This window comes from Denticeps clupeoides, chromosome 17 (assembly GCF_900700375.1).
Source record: "Denticeps clupeoides chromosome 17, fDenClu1.1, whole genome shotgun sequence".
Taxonomy (NCBI): Eukaryota; Metazoa; Chordata; class Actinopteri; order Clupeiformes; family Denticipitidae; genus Denticeps; species Denticeps clupeoides.
In genome coordinates this window covers 12,989,232-13,006,267 of record NC_041723.1, presented here as the reverse complement: position 1 = coordinate 13,006,267, position 17,036 = coordinate 12,989,232, and the positions used below count along the sequence as shown (strand labels likewise).

At 42.7% G+C, this 17,036-nt stretch overlaps 2 protein-coding genes across 2 annotated transcripts; both read left to right on the top strand.

Annotated features, from left to right (window-relative positions):
* The first annotated feature begins 582 nt into the window (after positions 1-582).
* prtgb (protogenin homolog b (Gallus gallus)) lies at positions 583-14,940 on the top strand. Its single transcript, XM_028958793.1, has 20 exons — positions 583-652; positions 1,254-1,556; positions 3,913-4,057; positions 4,201-4,334; positions 4,443-4,739; positions 4,905-5,064; positions 5,154-5,401; positions 5,868-6,032; positions 6,222-6,530; positions 7,450-7,635; positions 9,337-9,432; positions 9,854-10,040; positions 10,129-10,256; positions 10,362-10,532; positions 10,631-10,813; positions 10,893-11,016; positions 11,148-11,289; positions 11,380-11,472; positions 11,561-11,840; positions 14,807-14,940. Exons 1-20 carry the CDS (start codon positions 583-585, stop codon positions 14,938-14,940), a joined length of 3,555 nt encoding a protein of 1,184 aa, XP_028814626.1.
* Positions 14,869-16,621, top strand: rsl24d1 (ribosomal L24 domain containing 1). Its single transcript, XM_028957394.1, has 6 exons — positions 14,869-15,042; positions 15,306-15,419; positions 15,497-15,569; positions 15,660-15,723; positions 15,811-15,896; positions 16,056-16,621. Exons 1-6 carry the CDS (start codon positions 14,962-14,964, stop codon positions 16,121-16,123), a joined length of 486 nt encoding a protein of 161 aa, XP_028813227.1. The 5' UTR covers positions 14,869-14,961; the 3' UTR covers positions 16,124-16,621.
* Positions 16,622-17,036: the final 415 nt, after the last annotated feature.

Below are 17,036 nucleotides of genomic sequence, written 5' to 3'. Positions count from 1 at the left end.
CGAGCAGCTGCGTTACCAGATTTCAGGACATATTGCGCATCCATTCAGCTGGATTAAAAACCCAGACAAAAACATTCTAACTTTTGTGTCAATTAAACAGCACTAATAACGATGAGGTGGTTCTGCTGTATTCATCAGGAAGGATTCAAGTTCTTCTCAGCCTTAGACTACGTGAAACCTGTAAAAACTAAAACGTTATCCAGGCAATCCGAACCGAGTGAAATGAAGGTGAATGTGAGTCTGAGATTCTGCGCATCACTTTACACGTCAGGATGGAATCTGTGGCTTCGATGCCTTGGTTTGGCAATGTTGGCCTACGTTGAACGCATTAAGACAAAAGCGATCACAATTAGAATCACAATCAATTCAACTACTTGCTCTACAGTTCAGAAGTTTGGGGCCATTTAGAAACGACCTTGCGTAAAGATCTCAACCCTCGCGCTGGCTCTTTCCAGCGGCAATTAACGCGCACGACACGCCCATGGGCGGGGCTTGTGGGGCCGCGCGGGGACGCGCCTCGGCCCGCCGCCCCAGTTGCGCTCCGACCTCCGCGCTGCCCGGCGGCGCACCCCGCACCGGAGGATGAGGGGGTTCACCCCGAGGAGAGCGTTCCGGGGCGCGCTGCCTCTCTTTTTCTTTATTTCGTTTCCAGGTAAGATTCATTTTCCATCACGTAATGTTTCACGTTTTGTTTATTTTTTGCATGATAAGCGACCTCTGTGACGTGTCTTTGCCAGATTATCTGTCATGAGGCTTTGAAAAAAAATCTATATGTTTCTGCATATGTGCTGGTTTTTATGGTCTCGTGGCCGGTGTGGCAAATTCACCCATGTCTGAATCCAAAAAAAACAAAAATGCACAAAGCTGCAAACATATACATAGTGTGACATTGTATCAAGTTGCGTGAGCCGTTAACTGTTGTGATGGGCCATTTGTCAAGATCGAAGTTTGAAAAATGCATGATAATTCAATTTCTTTCTTACCCGGTATGTCAGATTAATGCAAGCAGCTAGCATAAAAGGTCAAACTTCGTCTTTCAGTGACCCATGGCTAAAAGGATTAAATCTTTATGGCGTCTTTCTCCCATTGAGTTTTTGCCTCTGGAAGTCTACATGAGGTTTGATATGACAGATTAGTTTGCCACTCTATGAGTAGCCCATGAGCAACACCTTCATCATTATTACTCCACCAGACCATCAGAGCTCTTACTCCTCTCTTCTGCATGATGTTGCCCTTTTTTCTTTGGCTTGTAGGTGTTTTAGGTTTCAGCGAATTGTCCTTCAGCGTTGAGCCCAGCGATGTGACTGCGGCACCGAACCGCCATGCCGTGCTGGACTGCCAAGCCCAAGGAGAGCCTCCCGTCGACGTCAGGTGGCTGAAGAACAGTGTGAGGGTGTCAGAGGGCGAACGTGTGCACTTCCTGTCCAACGGCTCGCTGCATATATCCAACGTTAGAGCTGGGACAGGGGACCTTTCAGATGAAGGGTCTTACCAGTGTCTCGCGCAGAACAAATACGGAGCCATCCTTAGCCAAAGAGCGCATCTTACAATTGCAGGTACATCTCCATCCATACAGAGCTGTGTGTGTGTGTGTGTGGTGATCAGTGAGCTGAGTGACTTCCTCATAAATTACGATCTGCTTAATATGTAAGAGAAGGGTTTTCATAATACAGGTTGACATAGCAAATGTGGTGTAGACGTGTGCAACCATCAGCACGCACAAAAAAATGTGACAATATGGGACATATTCTTCCCTGTGTGCTATACTCTGGCAGTGCTGAATCATTGTAAAGGCTTCATCTCTCACTGCCATTGTTTTCTGGTTGGCTACCCATAGGAATCTGTAAAAGGCCATTCACTTCGGCCTCTTTTGTCCCCCGCAGCCCTGACCACCCTTCTAAAGAAAAGCGGCTGCTTTTGCCACATTTGTTTGGCCTGAGATTTGAGGACGGCACAGATGTGCCTATTCAGACGGACCGTTTCTGACCTTGACTGGGACCTGATGTTCAACTCATTAACTTGTCCAACTAACATTTCAAATCAACGTTTTTCGTACATAACAACAACAAAATGGTAGCTTTGATGTGTACTAAATTATAAACTATATGAGGCTTTTTTTTCCTCTAAATATTTTTTTCAGACATTGAATGCTGTTTTGCCCTCTGGTAAAAAGGTGGTCCTTGAGTCCTGAAGCTGCAAATGTTGGAGCCCATCACCAGTTTTCTTGCTTTTTTTAAACATAGATCAGAAATTAGCCGATTGTGGTTAAACTTGGGGTCAGTAAGGCAACAATACCGAACTGGGGGAAGGGGCTCTCGTAGGTCTCATTTGTACCCGTCTGTCCAGGAGCCCATGGGAGAGGTCAGGGGGGATCATGGGACATGCTTTGTCATGCAAGGTGCGGGATTCAGAGTGCGTCCTTCTGGTGTGACGTTTCATGGCCTTGTGTGAGCAGAACACAAGATCCAGCATTCATATTTAGTATGAATTCGTGAAAATGAGAATGTGGTGTACACAAACAGTACTTGCAGCCATAATAATAGCATACAATTCTCACGTATAATACTTAAAGTACTTATAATAAGCATATAGTAACAATTACAAGATGCGTAATAAATTGCCAATATTGATCAACTTTATCAGGGTGTCCTCAATAATTGCATTCAATCTCCAGTTTTTTGGGAACTATCCCTGAAGCCTTCGAACAAGGTTTCCCAATTTTTTAAAAATTGGGTGGACGTGCGGGTTGGCTTGACCCATGACCTCTGCATGGAAACCTTTGTCCTGTTTGACCTGACCATTGATCTACTATTTACGACTTGGCTGCCCTTATCTGCTGGTCACACAGACTCGAGATCAGTTTAAAGAGGCCAGACTTAAGATGGAGGAGGGTAGCTTTTCGGACCATTAAGTTGAAGTCGAGTATTGTCCATTTTTGAGCATTTGGTACAGAAACATTACAAAGATCTGAGATCTGTAATTCATCATATAATTTATACTATTATACCCAGACATGGGCCATGGGCTCAAGGTCATGTGCACATTTACTTGTTACCAACTAGATCCAGCAGCTACTTCTGTATGTACTTCTTTTACTTAAACAAAGCCCTCTTTTAATTTTTAATCTCCATAAAATGTGATTTACATGATTGATGCTTACCACAAGATGAATTACCATTGATTTCCTTTAACACCTTATTGACATTGGCCGCAGAAGATGGGGGGATGGGCAAAATCAGATAATCTCAATGACTTTTGGATGATATGTGTGTCTGTGTTTATGGTAGCCGCTCTAATGCAAATCACTTGTCTATGACAAAAACTGTTGTAAAAATAGCAAAGAGTAAACAACTTTCTTGAAAATGCTCAATCATTGGTCAACTAGTAATGAAATTTTATTAATTGTGCTACGTTTTCATTTGTCCAAGAAAACAGTGGTTTTTGACCCACGTTGCCTTGATTGTGCTTTGATTGAGCTGTGACTCTTTTTGTTCTTGCTGTCTGTAAACAGTGAGCATCTCTCTGATGACTGTATCCTTTTGTCCTAATTCTGCATCAAATGCATTAAATACAATGCGTATTGTGAAGGAGAGAAAGTACTGATAAATGCTGATCTACCAGAGATCATCATTCACTGACATTGTCCTATTGATCCATTGACTTGCTCCCCTGCCCCCGCCTTCTTGTTGATCAGAGAAAGGGCTTGAAATATACATATCTTCATATATTCATTTGAGATGGCAATGACATGAGAGCAGTAGGTGAGCCGTCTCCTACATACATTGTGTTGTTAGCAGTTGAGCTGTTTTTCTGTTCCGATTAGCAGGACTTGTTTCAAAAACGAAGCCAAAAACGGAATCTAAAGGCCAGTTGGACGTGGGAGAATGGCTCACGCTCAAATTTCTTTTCTAGGTATCTCATCATTTGTGAATGAGCCCACCCCGTTAGAGGTCACTGAGGGATCAGTAGCCAGGTTCATTTGTAAGGTTCTATCCAACCCTCCTGCCATCATCACCTGGGAGCTAAACCAAAGTGGACTTCCCGTGGAGCCTGAAAGGTAGCCCCACTTGGGTCGTTTTTTTTTTTACATTTCCTTGGGTCCAATTCAGTGTAGCAGTTCTGCTGCAGGATGAATGAATCGAGCCTGCCTGGACTGATGATCCTGAGTCTTCATCACAGTTGTGTTTATTTGATACCCAGAATCACAGTGCTGCCTAATGGAGTCCTTCAGATCAGTGAAGTGAAAGCAGAGGATGCGGGCAGCTATCGCTGCGTGGCAACCAACATCGCCAGTCGACTTAAGAGTAAAGAAGCTGCACTCACTGTAAACCCAGGTGTGTGAAGATTTTGCTCCATTTAGGAATGCTTTGTAGATCACAAAGGAACCCAAAGGAGCCCTGTGTAGTTTGGATCCATGCATAATGTCTGTCTCTTTTATCCAGCGCCAGGTCCCAGAGCTCCCCTGAAGCCACAGATTGTAGTCGGCCCTCAGAACGTCAGCGTCCCGCAGCACCGGAGCGCAGTCCTGGAGTGCGTGGCCACAGGTACACCTCGGCCGCTGGTCTCCTGGAGCCGCGCAGATTCCAAGCCCATTGACGTCTTCAACGCCAAAGTGCTGGGTGGCGGAAACCTGGTGATCTCTGACGTGAAACCCCAGCACAGCGGCGTTTATTTGTGCAGAGCTACCATCCCACGCACACGCAATTACACGATCACAGCCGCCAACCTCACTGTGCTGGGTATGTGTAAACTTCACCTCACAGACCGTAAAATGGACGCCAAAATTGATCATTTTTCTTCTGTTGGATTGTAATTGTAATTGCTAAATTATATATACAGCTCTGGCTAATGTTTCACAATGTTGAAAGTTAAAAGTGCGAATTGTATCTGACCTCCACCCACAGTTCCACCTTCCATGGTAGAGAAGCCAGAGAGCCAGACCCGCCCTCGAGCTGGCACTGCACGTTTCACCTGTCAGGCAGAGGGGGTACCTGTGCCACGGATCACATGGCTGAAGAATGGGGAGGAGGTGCAGTCCAACGGGAGGATAAAAATGTACAACAGGTACGGCTCATCCAATACTTACACTGATGTAGGGTAAATACGTAATAATGCTGCATTTTAATGTTTTGACATTTTATTTCCCCCCACAGCAAACTAGTGATCACTCAGATCATGCCTGAGGACGATGCCATCTACCAGTGCATGGCGGAGAACTCGCAGGGTTCAGTGCTGTCCACCGCACGTCTCATTGTGGTGATGTCTGAGGATCGCCCCAGCGCTCCCAGGAGTGTTCATGCTGAAACCATCTCCAGCTCCGCCATATTACTGGCCTGGGAAAGGCCGCAGTATAATGCAGAGAAAGTCATTGCCTACTCTGTGCACTACATGAAGGCAGAAGGTGAGTTACATTCATGAGTATTGAGTATTTATGTCATGGCTTATTAGCATGTGTTGCTTAAGCTAATGGCAAATGTTGACCGCAGCTTCCAAAACTGTCAGGTGGGGTCTGGACCCTTGAATATATTCCCAGTGATGCTGGCCATCTGCCACTCCCATGCAAGGGTCAAGACTACCCCACTATTGTGGGGTAGCTATTGTCCACTCTTTGTCACAATTCTCATCCTTGAAGGCACAGGAACCGAATCTGATTTTAGATTTACTTTGTCCCAGAACTAGTTTATAGCATGTTTAGTCCTGAGAATTTCTTATTATGTTTAATTTTAGGATTAAATTTATCATCTGATACTATTTTAAATGAATTTTGTCAAGCAGTTGGCCAATATGCATCCCTGAAGGCTTTCATGAGTATGGAAAAGAGAAGCTGATCATTAATGTTTTCTTATTATTTATCAACTCTTACATAGGGCTAAATAATGAAGAGTATCAGGTTGTGATTGGCAACGACACAACAAGTTACATTGTGGATGACCTGGAGCCAGCGCGCAACTACACATTTTACATTGTGGCCTACATGCCGATGGGAGCCAGCCGCATGTCTGAGCAAATCACCCAGCACACTCTGGAGGATGGTGAGTGCAGTGTAGTGATGTAATAATGTTGACGTTTTTAATTTGTGTAAGTGTGCATATCACGTCATCTTCAAGATCATTTTTATCATTACATGCACTGATACCAATCTTAAAATTATTATCTGTCAAAAGAGAAATAGCTGTGCGTGTAATCTTCATCTTCACCTGATTTCCTCTGTTTGTCCTCAGTGCCTCTTCGTACCCCAGAGCTCAGCCTGACCAGCCACAGCCCCTCAGACATCATGGTGTCCTGGCAGCCTCTCTCGGCCAAGCTGAGCCGTGGCCGCATCTCTGCCTACCGCCTCTCCTTCCGTACGGCCACCGATTCCGATGTAACCTCCCTGGAGCTGCCAGGGGACAACGGCACCCGGCACCTCTTGCAGGACCTGCAGCCAGATACCATCTACCTGCTGCGTATCACCGCCTCGACACGGGTTGGCTGGAGTCAGCCTTCTGCCTGGAGCTCCCACCGCACACCGCGGGCATCCAGCTCAACAGGTACGCCACAGCTCCACCATGACACAGCCACTCTCTGTGTCTACTTGGGTTCCAGCACTGGGAATCTTGACATGGGTGGGCAGATATAGAAAATTATTGAATGCTATGATAGACTGCTCAACATTATACTTTAATTAGTTTAATTAGTTTCTTGATTAGTTTAGTAGGTTATCTGAATCATTTTGTGAATGTGAGGGTATATTTGAGCATCTGTTTTAAAAAAAGTTTTTCTTTCACTGCTGTGGAGAGCGGCCGTCCCAGCTCGTAAGGCCAGTGCTCTCTGGCAATATTGTTGTGGCTCAGTGGCCTTTGACCGGCACTGTCAGAGAGAGGGCCAGGGAGGCCTCAGTCATGGGTCATAAAGAGAAAGACTCCAGGCTTTAGAGAGGGAGGCAGAAGAATAGGGCTATTTCAGAGCAGGGGGGCCTCAGTGTGCATTTAGACCATGCTGGGGGGGTTGGGAAGTGTTTTTTTTTTTTATCAACTTATGGTTAAAAGTATCTACAACCAGTGTATTTTTAAATGGTCATACTATGGATCTATATGGATCTATAAGTTAAATCTGCATTTTAATTATGAAAAAGCTATGAACATCAAGTAAACCGGACCTCTATAGTATATCTGGATTATAGCGGAAAATTGTGTCATTCCCCAAAACAAAATTTGGGTATTCATAACATATACAATACTGAATATTTCTTTAATTGTACAAATATCTGAAATATACTATTTAAATGCTGTGATTATTGTGTGTAAGAGAAAACAAGATGTAGTTTAAACCTGCAAACTGGTCATTCATGAATAATTGAATCAATGAACAGGTTTATTTGACATTAATTCGCGTCGTGCACGTATGTTAGTCATTACAGGGCCACACTGTTCTAACATGGCTGCCACCTATTTGTGTCTCATTTCTCAGTACCACTGGCCCCAGTGCTGCAGCTGGAAGCTCTCAACTGCACCTCCATTATAGTGCGCTGGCATCCATCTCCTGGCAACGCTGTTGTCCAGGGTTACCGACTTTCTTACCAGGAAGAGGGCCAACCTGAGGGGTCCACCATCCAGCTCCAGCCCCAGGACTCTGAATTCATGGTCAAACGCCTTGGTAAGTGCCATATTGTTGTATCTGTAATAAATCTGTGATTCTGACCACATATAATCAGTGCTTCAGGCAGTAGTATAGGAGTGGGATGCTGGGGATCATACCACAGAAATGCAGTCCAGTACAATTCCTCACAAGAAAATTAGAAAATCATTTCACATATGTGGCTAATCACAATTTTGGTATGGATCTCTATATGGAAAATATGGAAATATTTTCATTTAATGCTTTAAATCAGTTTGCTTTTTGTAAATATTTTGTATAAGTGCCTTTCGCGTTGCACTATGTTCTGTACCCCTGTTCAGCTCAGCCCCTGCATCATGTTTGTCACAGACACCCCAGTGTCAGAGGTCATTGTCCAGATGTCTCCCCCATCGCTTTCCCATCCTTTTCTCCTGCAAAGTCATGGCTGGCTGTTGTAGAGCAAGAACTGGGCAGGGCTGAGCTCTGTGAGACCCTGCCCATCCCCCCCTCTGCAGCTGGACACCGGGGCTTTCACCAGTGCCCCTGGGACTGGCCTGAGCTGGGCCAAGGGCCAGCAGACTGCAGACCAGAAGGTCTGGGGTCAAGACCCCCAGTCTGTCCTTGAAATGAAAATACATGAATATACGAATTGACCAATAGTATTCATGCATACTTAAATATGGAAAATATACTTTGTAATATTTTGCTAGCAAAATCTTCTTTAATTGCTTGCTATGGAAAAATATGTTTATGTAGATCTACATGTGTCCATATATAATAAATAGTTAATGCAAATGAATAAATGTTTAGTTTAGTTCAATGTAAAACATAATAACTGTATAAACAGTTAAATGATAATATGTTAGTGGTTTGTATCTGGTAGCTTGTCTGTTTTTGTTGACAGTTCTTATTTTAACATTTTTGAAAACGTGAAAAATGCCCCATATCCCTCTCAGGGTTGGTCTTGCCCATGGGCTGGAGGTCATAGGTCCTGTCTCAGGGGACCAGGCATTTTAGCAGCTGAAGACCCTGACCCCCTACCCCCACAGCCAATAGCCCACCCCTCACCAGGCGCCTCCTGCTACAGCCCACAATATCCTCAGCATAAATCATCTTAATTCTGTGTGTACAAAGCATTCTTTTTTTTAAAAGTCTCCTTATGAGCTGCAGATTTGCTACCTTTTTTATCTGGTAGTCAGTCTGACAAGACAGTGACTCAGTTTTTTTCCAATGTTTGACAAAAAATGTACGAATGGCATGTTTTGGAGGTTTTTTTTCAATGAAATGTGTGATGAGGTCCTCGGATGACTTTTTTGTTTTAATTTTTGAAATCACACAAAGCTCCTATAATCTGCAGGACTATGTGGTCTCCTCATGACCCATAGCACAGTGTTTATCACAGAGCTCTACCTAGTGGCCATGCAGCACAGAGCACAGTCAGTATCTTCTGTGATAGGTTTTCAAGTAATACATTTCTCTTGTAATTGGAAAAGCTTTGAAATTGAGATTAATTAGTTAATAGGTATTTTCTTCATTACAAGTTACTATGAGTATTGATCTGGTGAGGTCACTCTCTTTTGTTGTCTGTTGTTCTCACTTACCAGTCGTCTTCTGTTCATGCTGATGGGATGATGGATAGCCAGCAGTGAATTGCAGAACTCCCACCATCCATAGCAACTTTTATCTGGCTGTAGTTGGTCACTCATGCAAATTGATTTAATCTTCCAACACTTTTTCCAGCCCCAAGAATGAAGTACCACGTGAAGCTTTTGGCATTTGGTCTCCATGGAGACGGCTACCAGGCTGACCAAACAGTCAGTACCCCTGGATGCCCATGTGAGTGAGGAGAATTCTCTTCCAGTCAGATAAATGTGTAAAATATAAATCCCATACACATACAATATAATGTATTTTCGATTATGTTGATCATGTTGTATCTATGTACACATCCAATGCTGTGTAACATACAATGTGAAAAAACCTTATTACACGTATATTTACTAGTATTACCATGGTACTTTGTATTTACAGATTATTTACAGATATATGCTTAATGAAGTCAATTTATGATCTGCTAAGCTTCCTGGTGTCATTATGAAATTCAATCATTAAACCTGAATAACATCTCCTATATTACATCTAACCACAATAAGTAATAAGGGATCCAGTAAATTTTGCTAGATACCTCAAATTTTGACTTCTTATTGCTTAATACATTCCTAATGGCTATTACATTCGGTTTACTTCTCTATGTAAGCAACCCCTACTCGACGGGTGGCCACTCTGCCCCCTCCTGACCACCTCCATGCCCAGGCCAACAGCTCGTCTGCAGTGAGTCTCCAGTGGCGCCGTCCGGCCTTCACCCTCGGAAAGCCAATCAACTACACTGTGCGCTACAGTCCTGTGGGTCACCCCAATGCCAGCAATGTGCTTTATTTTCACACGTATGTCACTCCAGTCCTTCTATACAGAAGTGTGACTCTCTCAAGCCATGGTGAGATGTTCTTCACCATCGTACTTGTTTCTTCGCAGCACCAACCAGAGTGTTCTGGTACATGGGCTGAGCCCCAGCACACGTTATGAATTTGTGGTTCGTCTTTACATGGACCAGATGTCTAGTCCATGGACCCCTGCTGTCTACCAGAGAACACTTCCAGAAGGTGATTTCCTACTAAAAAAAGTTGCAGCGGCCAGTCCAGGATGCCGTTCAGATTTTTCTCATTGTTGTCAAAAATTATTACTTAATGGTTTTGTTTTTTCCCCAGTTGTTTCACAACCTCCATCAGGTATTAAGGTGACCCTTATAGAAGAAAATACTGCTCTGGTCTCTTGGAGGCCACCAGATCAGCCCAGTGTGACTGTGACACACTACACCATCCTCTATGCCTCCCAGAGGGCATGGGTGGCGGGCGAGTGGCAGATCCTGCAGAGAGATGGTGAGGGTGACACATTTAAAGCAGAGGATTCACATTTCATTAAATTAATCAACATTCTTTGTCAGCTATTCCTTTCTGACTGTGATGTTTCTCCACAGGGAGCAACACTATGGCTTTGCTGGAGAACCTGGAGCTAGGTAACGTCTACCTGGTAAAGATATCAGCGTCCAACCAGATGGGTGATGGACCTTTCTCCAGCACTGTCGAGCTGCCCGTGTTCAAAGGAAAACCTCACCAAGGAAAAAACCCACGGCACACCGACGGCCTTTTACAAACAACTGGTACGCTGCCATTACCCAAGAGGCATTCTTCATAATTCCTGCAGCTGGATGGCCAAGATATTTTATTTTGTCTTTCCAGATTTGTCCAATGGCCTTTATCACTTAGACCAGAAATCCATGACGGGGATCGTTGCGGGAGTCTGCATAGCTCTGGCTTGTATTGTCATCTGTGTTCTCATCCTTTTCAGTAAAAGTAAGGCCAGGTATGTATATGGGTCATCTTTATCTCAAATTGATCATTGAAATATTAACCAGTTTAATTCTATGCCCTCAAATTCTCTTAAAATTCACTCCTTTTCCTAATAATCCCCTCTTCTACTCCTTGTTAATGCAGGAGAAAATCCTCTCCAGCTAAAGCAATGGGACGAGATCCTGTTCAGGGCCTGCATGCTGCAACCTCCTCGGCCAGTAATCAGCAGTCAGAGAATGCCGAGGTCCTCGTGCCCATGATGGGAGACCCCTTCATTGACACAAAAGTAAGTTGTAGAGCAAGTGTAACTGTATGACCGGTGTTACCGCATACAGAATCTCATTCAGCTCTCTTTGTGTACGAATCACCTTCATAGGGCGGGACCAACTTGATGATAAATGCTGCTGGTCCAGTGGTTACTAGCAAGAGTAGGACGTGGGACATTTTTGCTAATTGTAAAAAAGACCAAGTAAGTCAACATACAGTATACTGAGTCATGTGGAGTGTTTACTTGGAATCACTGATGGTGATCCGTCTACTCCTTGTTCATGTTTTAGGCTCAGAGAAAGTCATTGTTTCACGGGGCGGGCAGGACCGTGCTGAGATATGAGGAGGAGCTGAATGTATGTGCGCTACAGCCCTCGTCTCTGGAGAGGGTGTACGGGCCGCTGGGAGACGCAGAGGGCTCTCAGAACAGCAACGGCAGCCGCGAGACCTCCGACTCTGGAAACTACTCCCATGATGAATCCGAGACGGTGGCCCACCACAGCCCGCTGTCGCTCAAGCCTAAGGACAATGGGAGCTCGGCGGAGTGCTACATCTCCCAGGTCCTAGCGGGTAAGGAAGCAGACTTGGCACTAAAGGCCAAATCCTAAACTGCCAAGGCGCCACAGAGGTCCCTGTTGATCAAGGTACTGTCCCCAGACACTGCTCGCTCCTTTCATGGCTGCCCGCTGCCCACTAAAGGTGATGGGTTGGGACACATTTCACTGAAAAAAAACGGTCACTTTCACAACTGCACAACTGGGATGTGCCACTCAGCAGCGCCAGCGCTGCTACCATGAGGCATGACGGAAAAAGCCACACGCTCAGGAAACGCTGGATTCGGAGTAAAGCTTTAACAAACGAGCACAAACAAGCTGCCTTCCCCCCCTTCCCTTTTTGTGTTGTGTTCGTCAGCGTGCTGAAGATTTAGAAACATTCCAAGATTCCAGGTGACTGACATTTGGAATATTCCAGAAGCCAGGCATTTTGGATTTGTTTCTCTCAGGACCATTTTGAAATGAATGTGTACTGTCGTAATCCTTTCTATTGTTTGTGTTTTGCCAAAAAAAATAATTCTCACCAAAAATTGAATGTTTTCCAAAGAATGCTTTATGATACATATTCTATTTTAGAGAGTTTATTGCCAGAACTTGGAAATCACTTCCTGCTGGCTGTCTACCTCCCTGTACCTGCAAAACTGCAACTTAGCCTTTAAATATTGCGGGGTTGGACAACATGAAAAAATGAAATGATTTGCTGTGTCATTTTTTTTTTGCTGTGTCATACTTTCACAAGTATGGAGAGAAGGGAAGTTGCTGGAAGTTTTCGGTGAGCCTGGACACCTGTGATTTAAAAGACCTTTTCACAATTATTGAGAGTCTATGAAAAAAAAAGTCCTTTTGCTCAGAGGTTAGTGTCCTTAATGGCGTGACACTGTTAAAAAAAATTAGAAGCAGATAGTAAAAGTTCTGGTGTGGACTTTTACATTCTGAGTCAGAATTTTTCACCTCTGGGTTGTTTTTTAATGTTTGTTCATTTTCATTTCCTTATGTAGCGCTTCCTTTGAATATGGTATACTACCTCTTTTGAATAGATCTTTGTGAATTTTTTCCTCATTTTGGGTGCTTTTTTTAAGAAGGAAACCCATTTTATTGTTTTAATGAGCTTCCACTGACGTGATTTCAGCTAGTTACTGAATTTTATACACAGCTTGTGTTGTAAATATTTTTGAAAACCTTTTTTAAATTATGTATTCTTTTAGTGGAAGGTTTCAGTTATCATAACAGTTGTTTATCATTTTCTATATTTCATTTTAAGATAACCAAATAACCAAAAATGATGCACTGAGGTTTTCAGTACATCAGTCTTAAAAGCTTTAAATAAAGGGGTCATCATAAAAAATATTAATGACTCTGTATCCAAAGAATGAAGTGCTACTGAGATATATAATGATGCCAAAAATAACTGTTACCTCCAAAGATGTGTATATATTTATATTTGCGTATATATGTGCAAGTGCCATGGGAAACAGTCTATACGATGTTTCTGTGTTACCATGTTCATTTGGATTGAACCTTAGCATCTGTCCTGCAGATGAGTTTTTTCATTTGGTTTTACTATATTGTAGATATCAAACAGTGGTGGCAGATGCTATTATCCAAAGAGTTGCCTGTTTCATGATCTGGGTTGGGTTTTTCATTTTTGATAATCCTATGACTTTTTTAATGATATCCAATAATAATATTATTAATAATAAAACTTTTAATAGAACATTTTAATACTACCATTGGATTTGTGTATGAAGACAGCCCTTTGTATGAAGTGCAGCAAAATCAATTGTTTTTGTACATTTAAAAGTAATCTATACCAAAGATTTCAAGGTCACCAAAGTGTGTTGTGAGTATTGATTTGGCTTAGTATTTTTACATATATAATTACAAATAGTTTTCATGACTATCTTGTATCCATTTTAAATGAGTTATTGCTGCAGTGTTTCTGAACACGAGAGGCCAAAATATCTTTCACCTTGTGAATATATCTGTGATTATCCTTTTCGTTAACCCTCTTCGCCATGCATCTGCTGCGGTAACCTGTGAAAAGTGGATCACACCTCTCAGGAGAGGCGTTGGTCTACTTATGTGACATGGCTGATCTATGCATTTCTACTGCATGACTTTGGCCTTACTTTTGTATTATTAACACCATTCTTTTGTCTTTTTTTTTTTTTTGCAAATGTTATTCTCTGTCGCGTATTTAAGATGTATCACCAGATGTGTTCAGAACATTGCAGCATTCAATAAAATGCCTTCTAAATAATGAACTCACCACTCTCTTGACTGTTTTATTTGTTCAGTTCCACTTTTTAGGTGTGCATTTTTTTAAAACGGACGAAAGCCATTTCTACATTACACTAGTTGGAAAACTATATAATGAGATATGTGGGTTTTAACTGTTCATTTGATAATAAACTCACCGAATCAATTCTATTTACAATCTAATGTGGAAGAGATGGGCATGATTCCACTAAAATGTTCAACATTGTGAATAAAAACGTTTTTTATGTAATTGATTTGCAGTCTTTTTTACTTTATGTTGATAGTTGTATCACTAGAAAGTGCTAGTCGTTCCAATAAAAACTGGATCTGTGCAGGGGTGGTAGTAGCCTAGTGGGCAACACACTCGCCTATGAACCAGAAGACCCAGGTTCAAATTCCACTTACTACCAGTGTGTCCAAGACAGCAAGTGTCTCCAAGGGGGGACTGTCCCTGTAACTACTGATTGTAAGTCGCTCTGGATAAGTGCGCCTGATAAATGCTGTAAATGTAAATCAGAACGAACTTGAAACTGCATTTATACACTTTTACATATAATATAAGCAGAATTCAGTAGAACCCATGGCGGAGCGGCCCATTTTACCCTCGGATTCGGACGATTTCCGCTGGAATTCTTGCACTCCGGAGCAGAGAAATCGTACAATTCACATTCGAATATACTCCATCTATCGCGACACTAACGTCGGTTCGGGTTCTTCATCCAGCCTGTTGGCGGCAGCACCGAGCAGATGAGGTTGATGATGGCGATCACGATGATGATGAAGAAGAAGAAGAGTCCTCAGCGCCACCCTGTGTGACGCGGTACCCGGAGCTCGGTGGGAAGCGCATGGCGCCGTGAGAGCGCTGACAACCTTCCGCAATGCGTATCGAGAAGTGTTACTTTTGTTCGGGGCCTTTGTACCCCGGACACGGCATGATGTTCGTTCGCAATGACTGCAAGGTAATAACAACAATAACAACAACACGCCTCGGCGGAGGCGCGCTTCCGTCGACGCTCGAAGCGCCTAGCCGTAGCTAGCGCGTTAGCAACATTTTCGTGCGAATGTTTGAACACCGATGTGTGTAAAGCTTTGAAAATCGGCGTGAAATCCAGGATGAGGTCGTGTCCCGTCGACGCTGAATCCCTGTCGTGAGAAGGACGCGATCAGGACGAGTTTATGTGAAATGTATTGACGTGTGCTCTGCTTCGTCTGCATTCTGAAGGTGTTCCGATTTTGCAAATCCAAATGCCACAAAAACTTCAAAAAGAAGCGCAACCCTAGAAAGACCAGATGGACCAAGGCGTTCAGGAAGGCGTCTGGGAAGGAGCTGACAGTAGTAAGAGTTTACTTTGTTCATCTTGATACAGACTGAATTTCTGAACTTGCTGACCGTCGTCGTGGTGTTTCTTGTAGGATAACTCGCTGGAGTTTGAGAAGCGCAGGAACATCCCAGTGAAATACAAGAGAGAGCTTTGGAACAAGACAGGTGACCCTGTTATTGAGGGATTCCATAGAAAACATTTCTGCACGATGTGCCGTTCAGTTTAATAATTTTTTTTTCGTATCTCTGCTGCAGTCGAAGCCATGAAGAAGGTCGAGGCAATCAAACAAAAACGACAGGCCAGGTTTATCATGAACAGGTGAGCGTGACTCGCCTTTTAAGAATGGACTGTAAGGGCTGTCAATTGGGTGTTTTAACTAAACTCACTTTTTTCCTTAATGAAAAGACTGAAAAAGGGCAAAGAACTGGAGAAGGAGGAGGCGATTGTCGAAGTCAAGAAAAATATCCATCTTATCAGAGCACCTCATGCTGGTGAGTTATTTCACTCCGACAGTGGCTGTAATGTGCTGCTGTATTTGCTCTTTTATCTCCTGTAGATGCTCCTGGCTTGTGGTGCAATGATTATTTTTATTATTATTATTTGTATTTTTCATGAAAATGTCTCACTGATGACGTTTGTTTTATTTTTAGGGAAAGCCAAACAGTTGGAGGAAAAGATGGTACAGAAATTGCAAGAAGACGTGGAAATGGATGATTAAGGATGGATATTGACATTTATTTCAGATGGTGTTCTGCAGTTTTTTTTTTTTTTTTTTTTTTTTAAATACACAGTGCGTTTTAAATGTATCTGATTGGCCACTTTAGTCAAATCATGCCCACTAATACAAATTGTGCAGGTTTGTATAGGTTTGTGGAGTTCACCCATTTTTGCTTTGTGTTTGCATCAGAGCCTTTGTTAATGACACTGTCATTGAGAAGGCAGCAAAACAATACTTGGCTTTCAGATGAATTGTGGAACCCTGTTTACTGCAACTACCCATGGACATAATGCTCTGTGGGGCTTGAAATAATCATGAAAATGCGGAATTCTGAGTTAGCATATCGTAGAAACCTTGTTAAGCATGTGGTGTCAGTTTCCTGTTTATAGGTTTATTTCATGAATTGACCCAATGTGTTTTAAAGCCTGAGCATTTAATTGACTGTTTGTATTGATGCAAGTTGTATAAAGGCTTTGTAAAATAAACTGCTAAATATCACATGGATCGTACCAGTTTCTGAATACAAATAGTACATATAGCCAAATGTTTTTGTGAACCTTACTGAATATAAACTAAAACTGTAAATGGTAATTATTATTATTATTTAACTTAAGGCTCTGAAGTTGTACTGATGTAGCTGATATGTAAACTTACTTCAGAATATTGTATTTATCTCGTTTTGAGCTCTTTAATTTTCTTTTCTGAAGGCACATAAAATATAAACTACACCTGGACAATAAAAGATACATGAAAAAACATTTTTGGACATATCTTAAGCAGGTTAAGTATAAGCATGTTAGTGAAGTGTACTTGTTTCTGATGACACGTGGCCTGTTAGACTACGTATCCCAGCATGCATCGCTGTCATTACGATGTGCGTTCTCTTCCTAATTTAGCGGCATTTTCTCCAGAT

Coding starts and splice junctions, on each gene's coding strand:
- rsl24d1 (XM_028957394.1), top strand. CDS start 14,962: ATGCGTATCGAGAAGTGTTACTTTTGTTCGGGGCCTTTGTACCCCGGA. Junction 15,043..15,305: donor TCGTTCGCAATGACTGCAAG/GTAATAACAACA, acceptor TGCATTCTGAAG/GTGTTCCGATTTTGCAAATC. Junction 15,420..15,496: donor CTGGGAAGGAGCTGACAGTA/GTAAGAGTTTAC, acceptor TGTTTCTTGTAG/GATAACTCGCTGGAGTTTGA.
- prtgb (XM_028958793.1), top strand. CDS start 583: ATGAGGGGGTTCACCCCGAGGAGAGCGTTCCGGGGCGCGCTGCCTCTC. Junction 4,740..4,904: donor CGCCAACCTCACTGTGCTGG/GTATGTGTAAAC, acceptor CTCCACCCACAG/TTCCACCTTCCATGGTAGAG. Junction 11,290..11,379: donor ACCCCTTCATTGACACAAAA/GTAAGTTGTAGA, acceptor TCACCTTCATAG/GGCGGGACCAACTTGATGAT.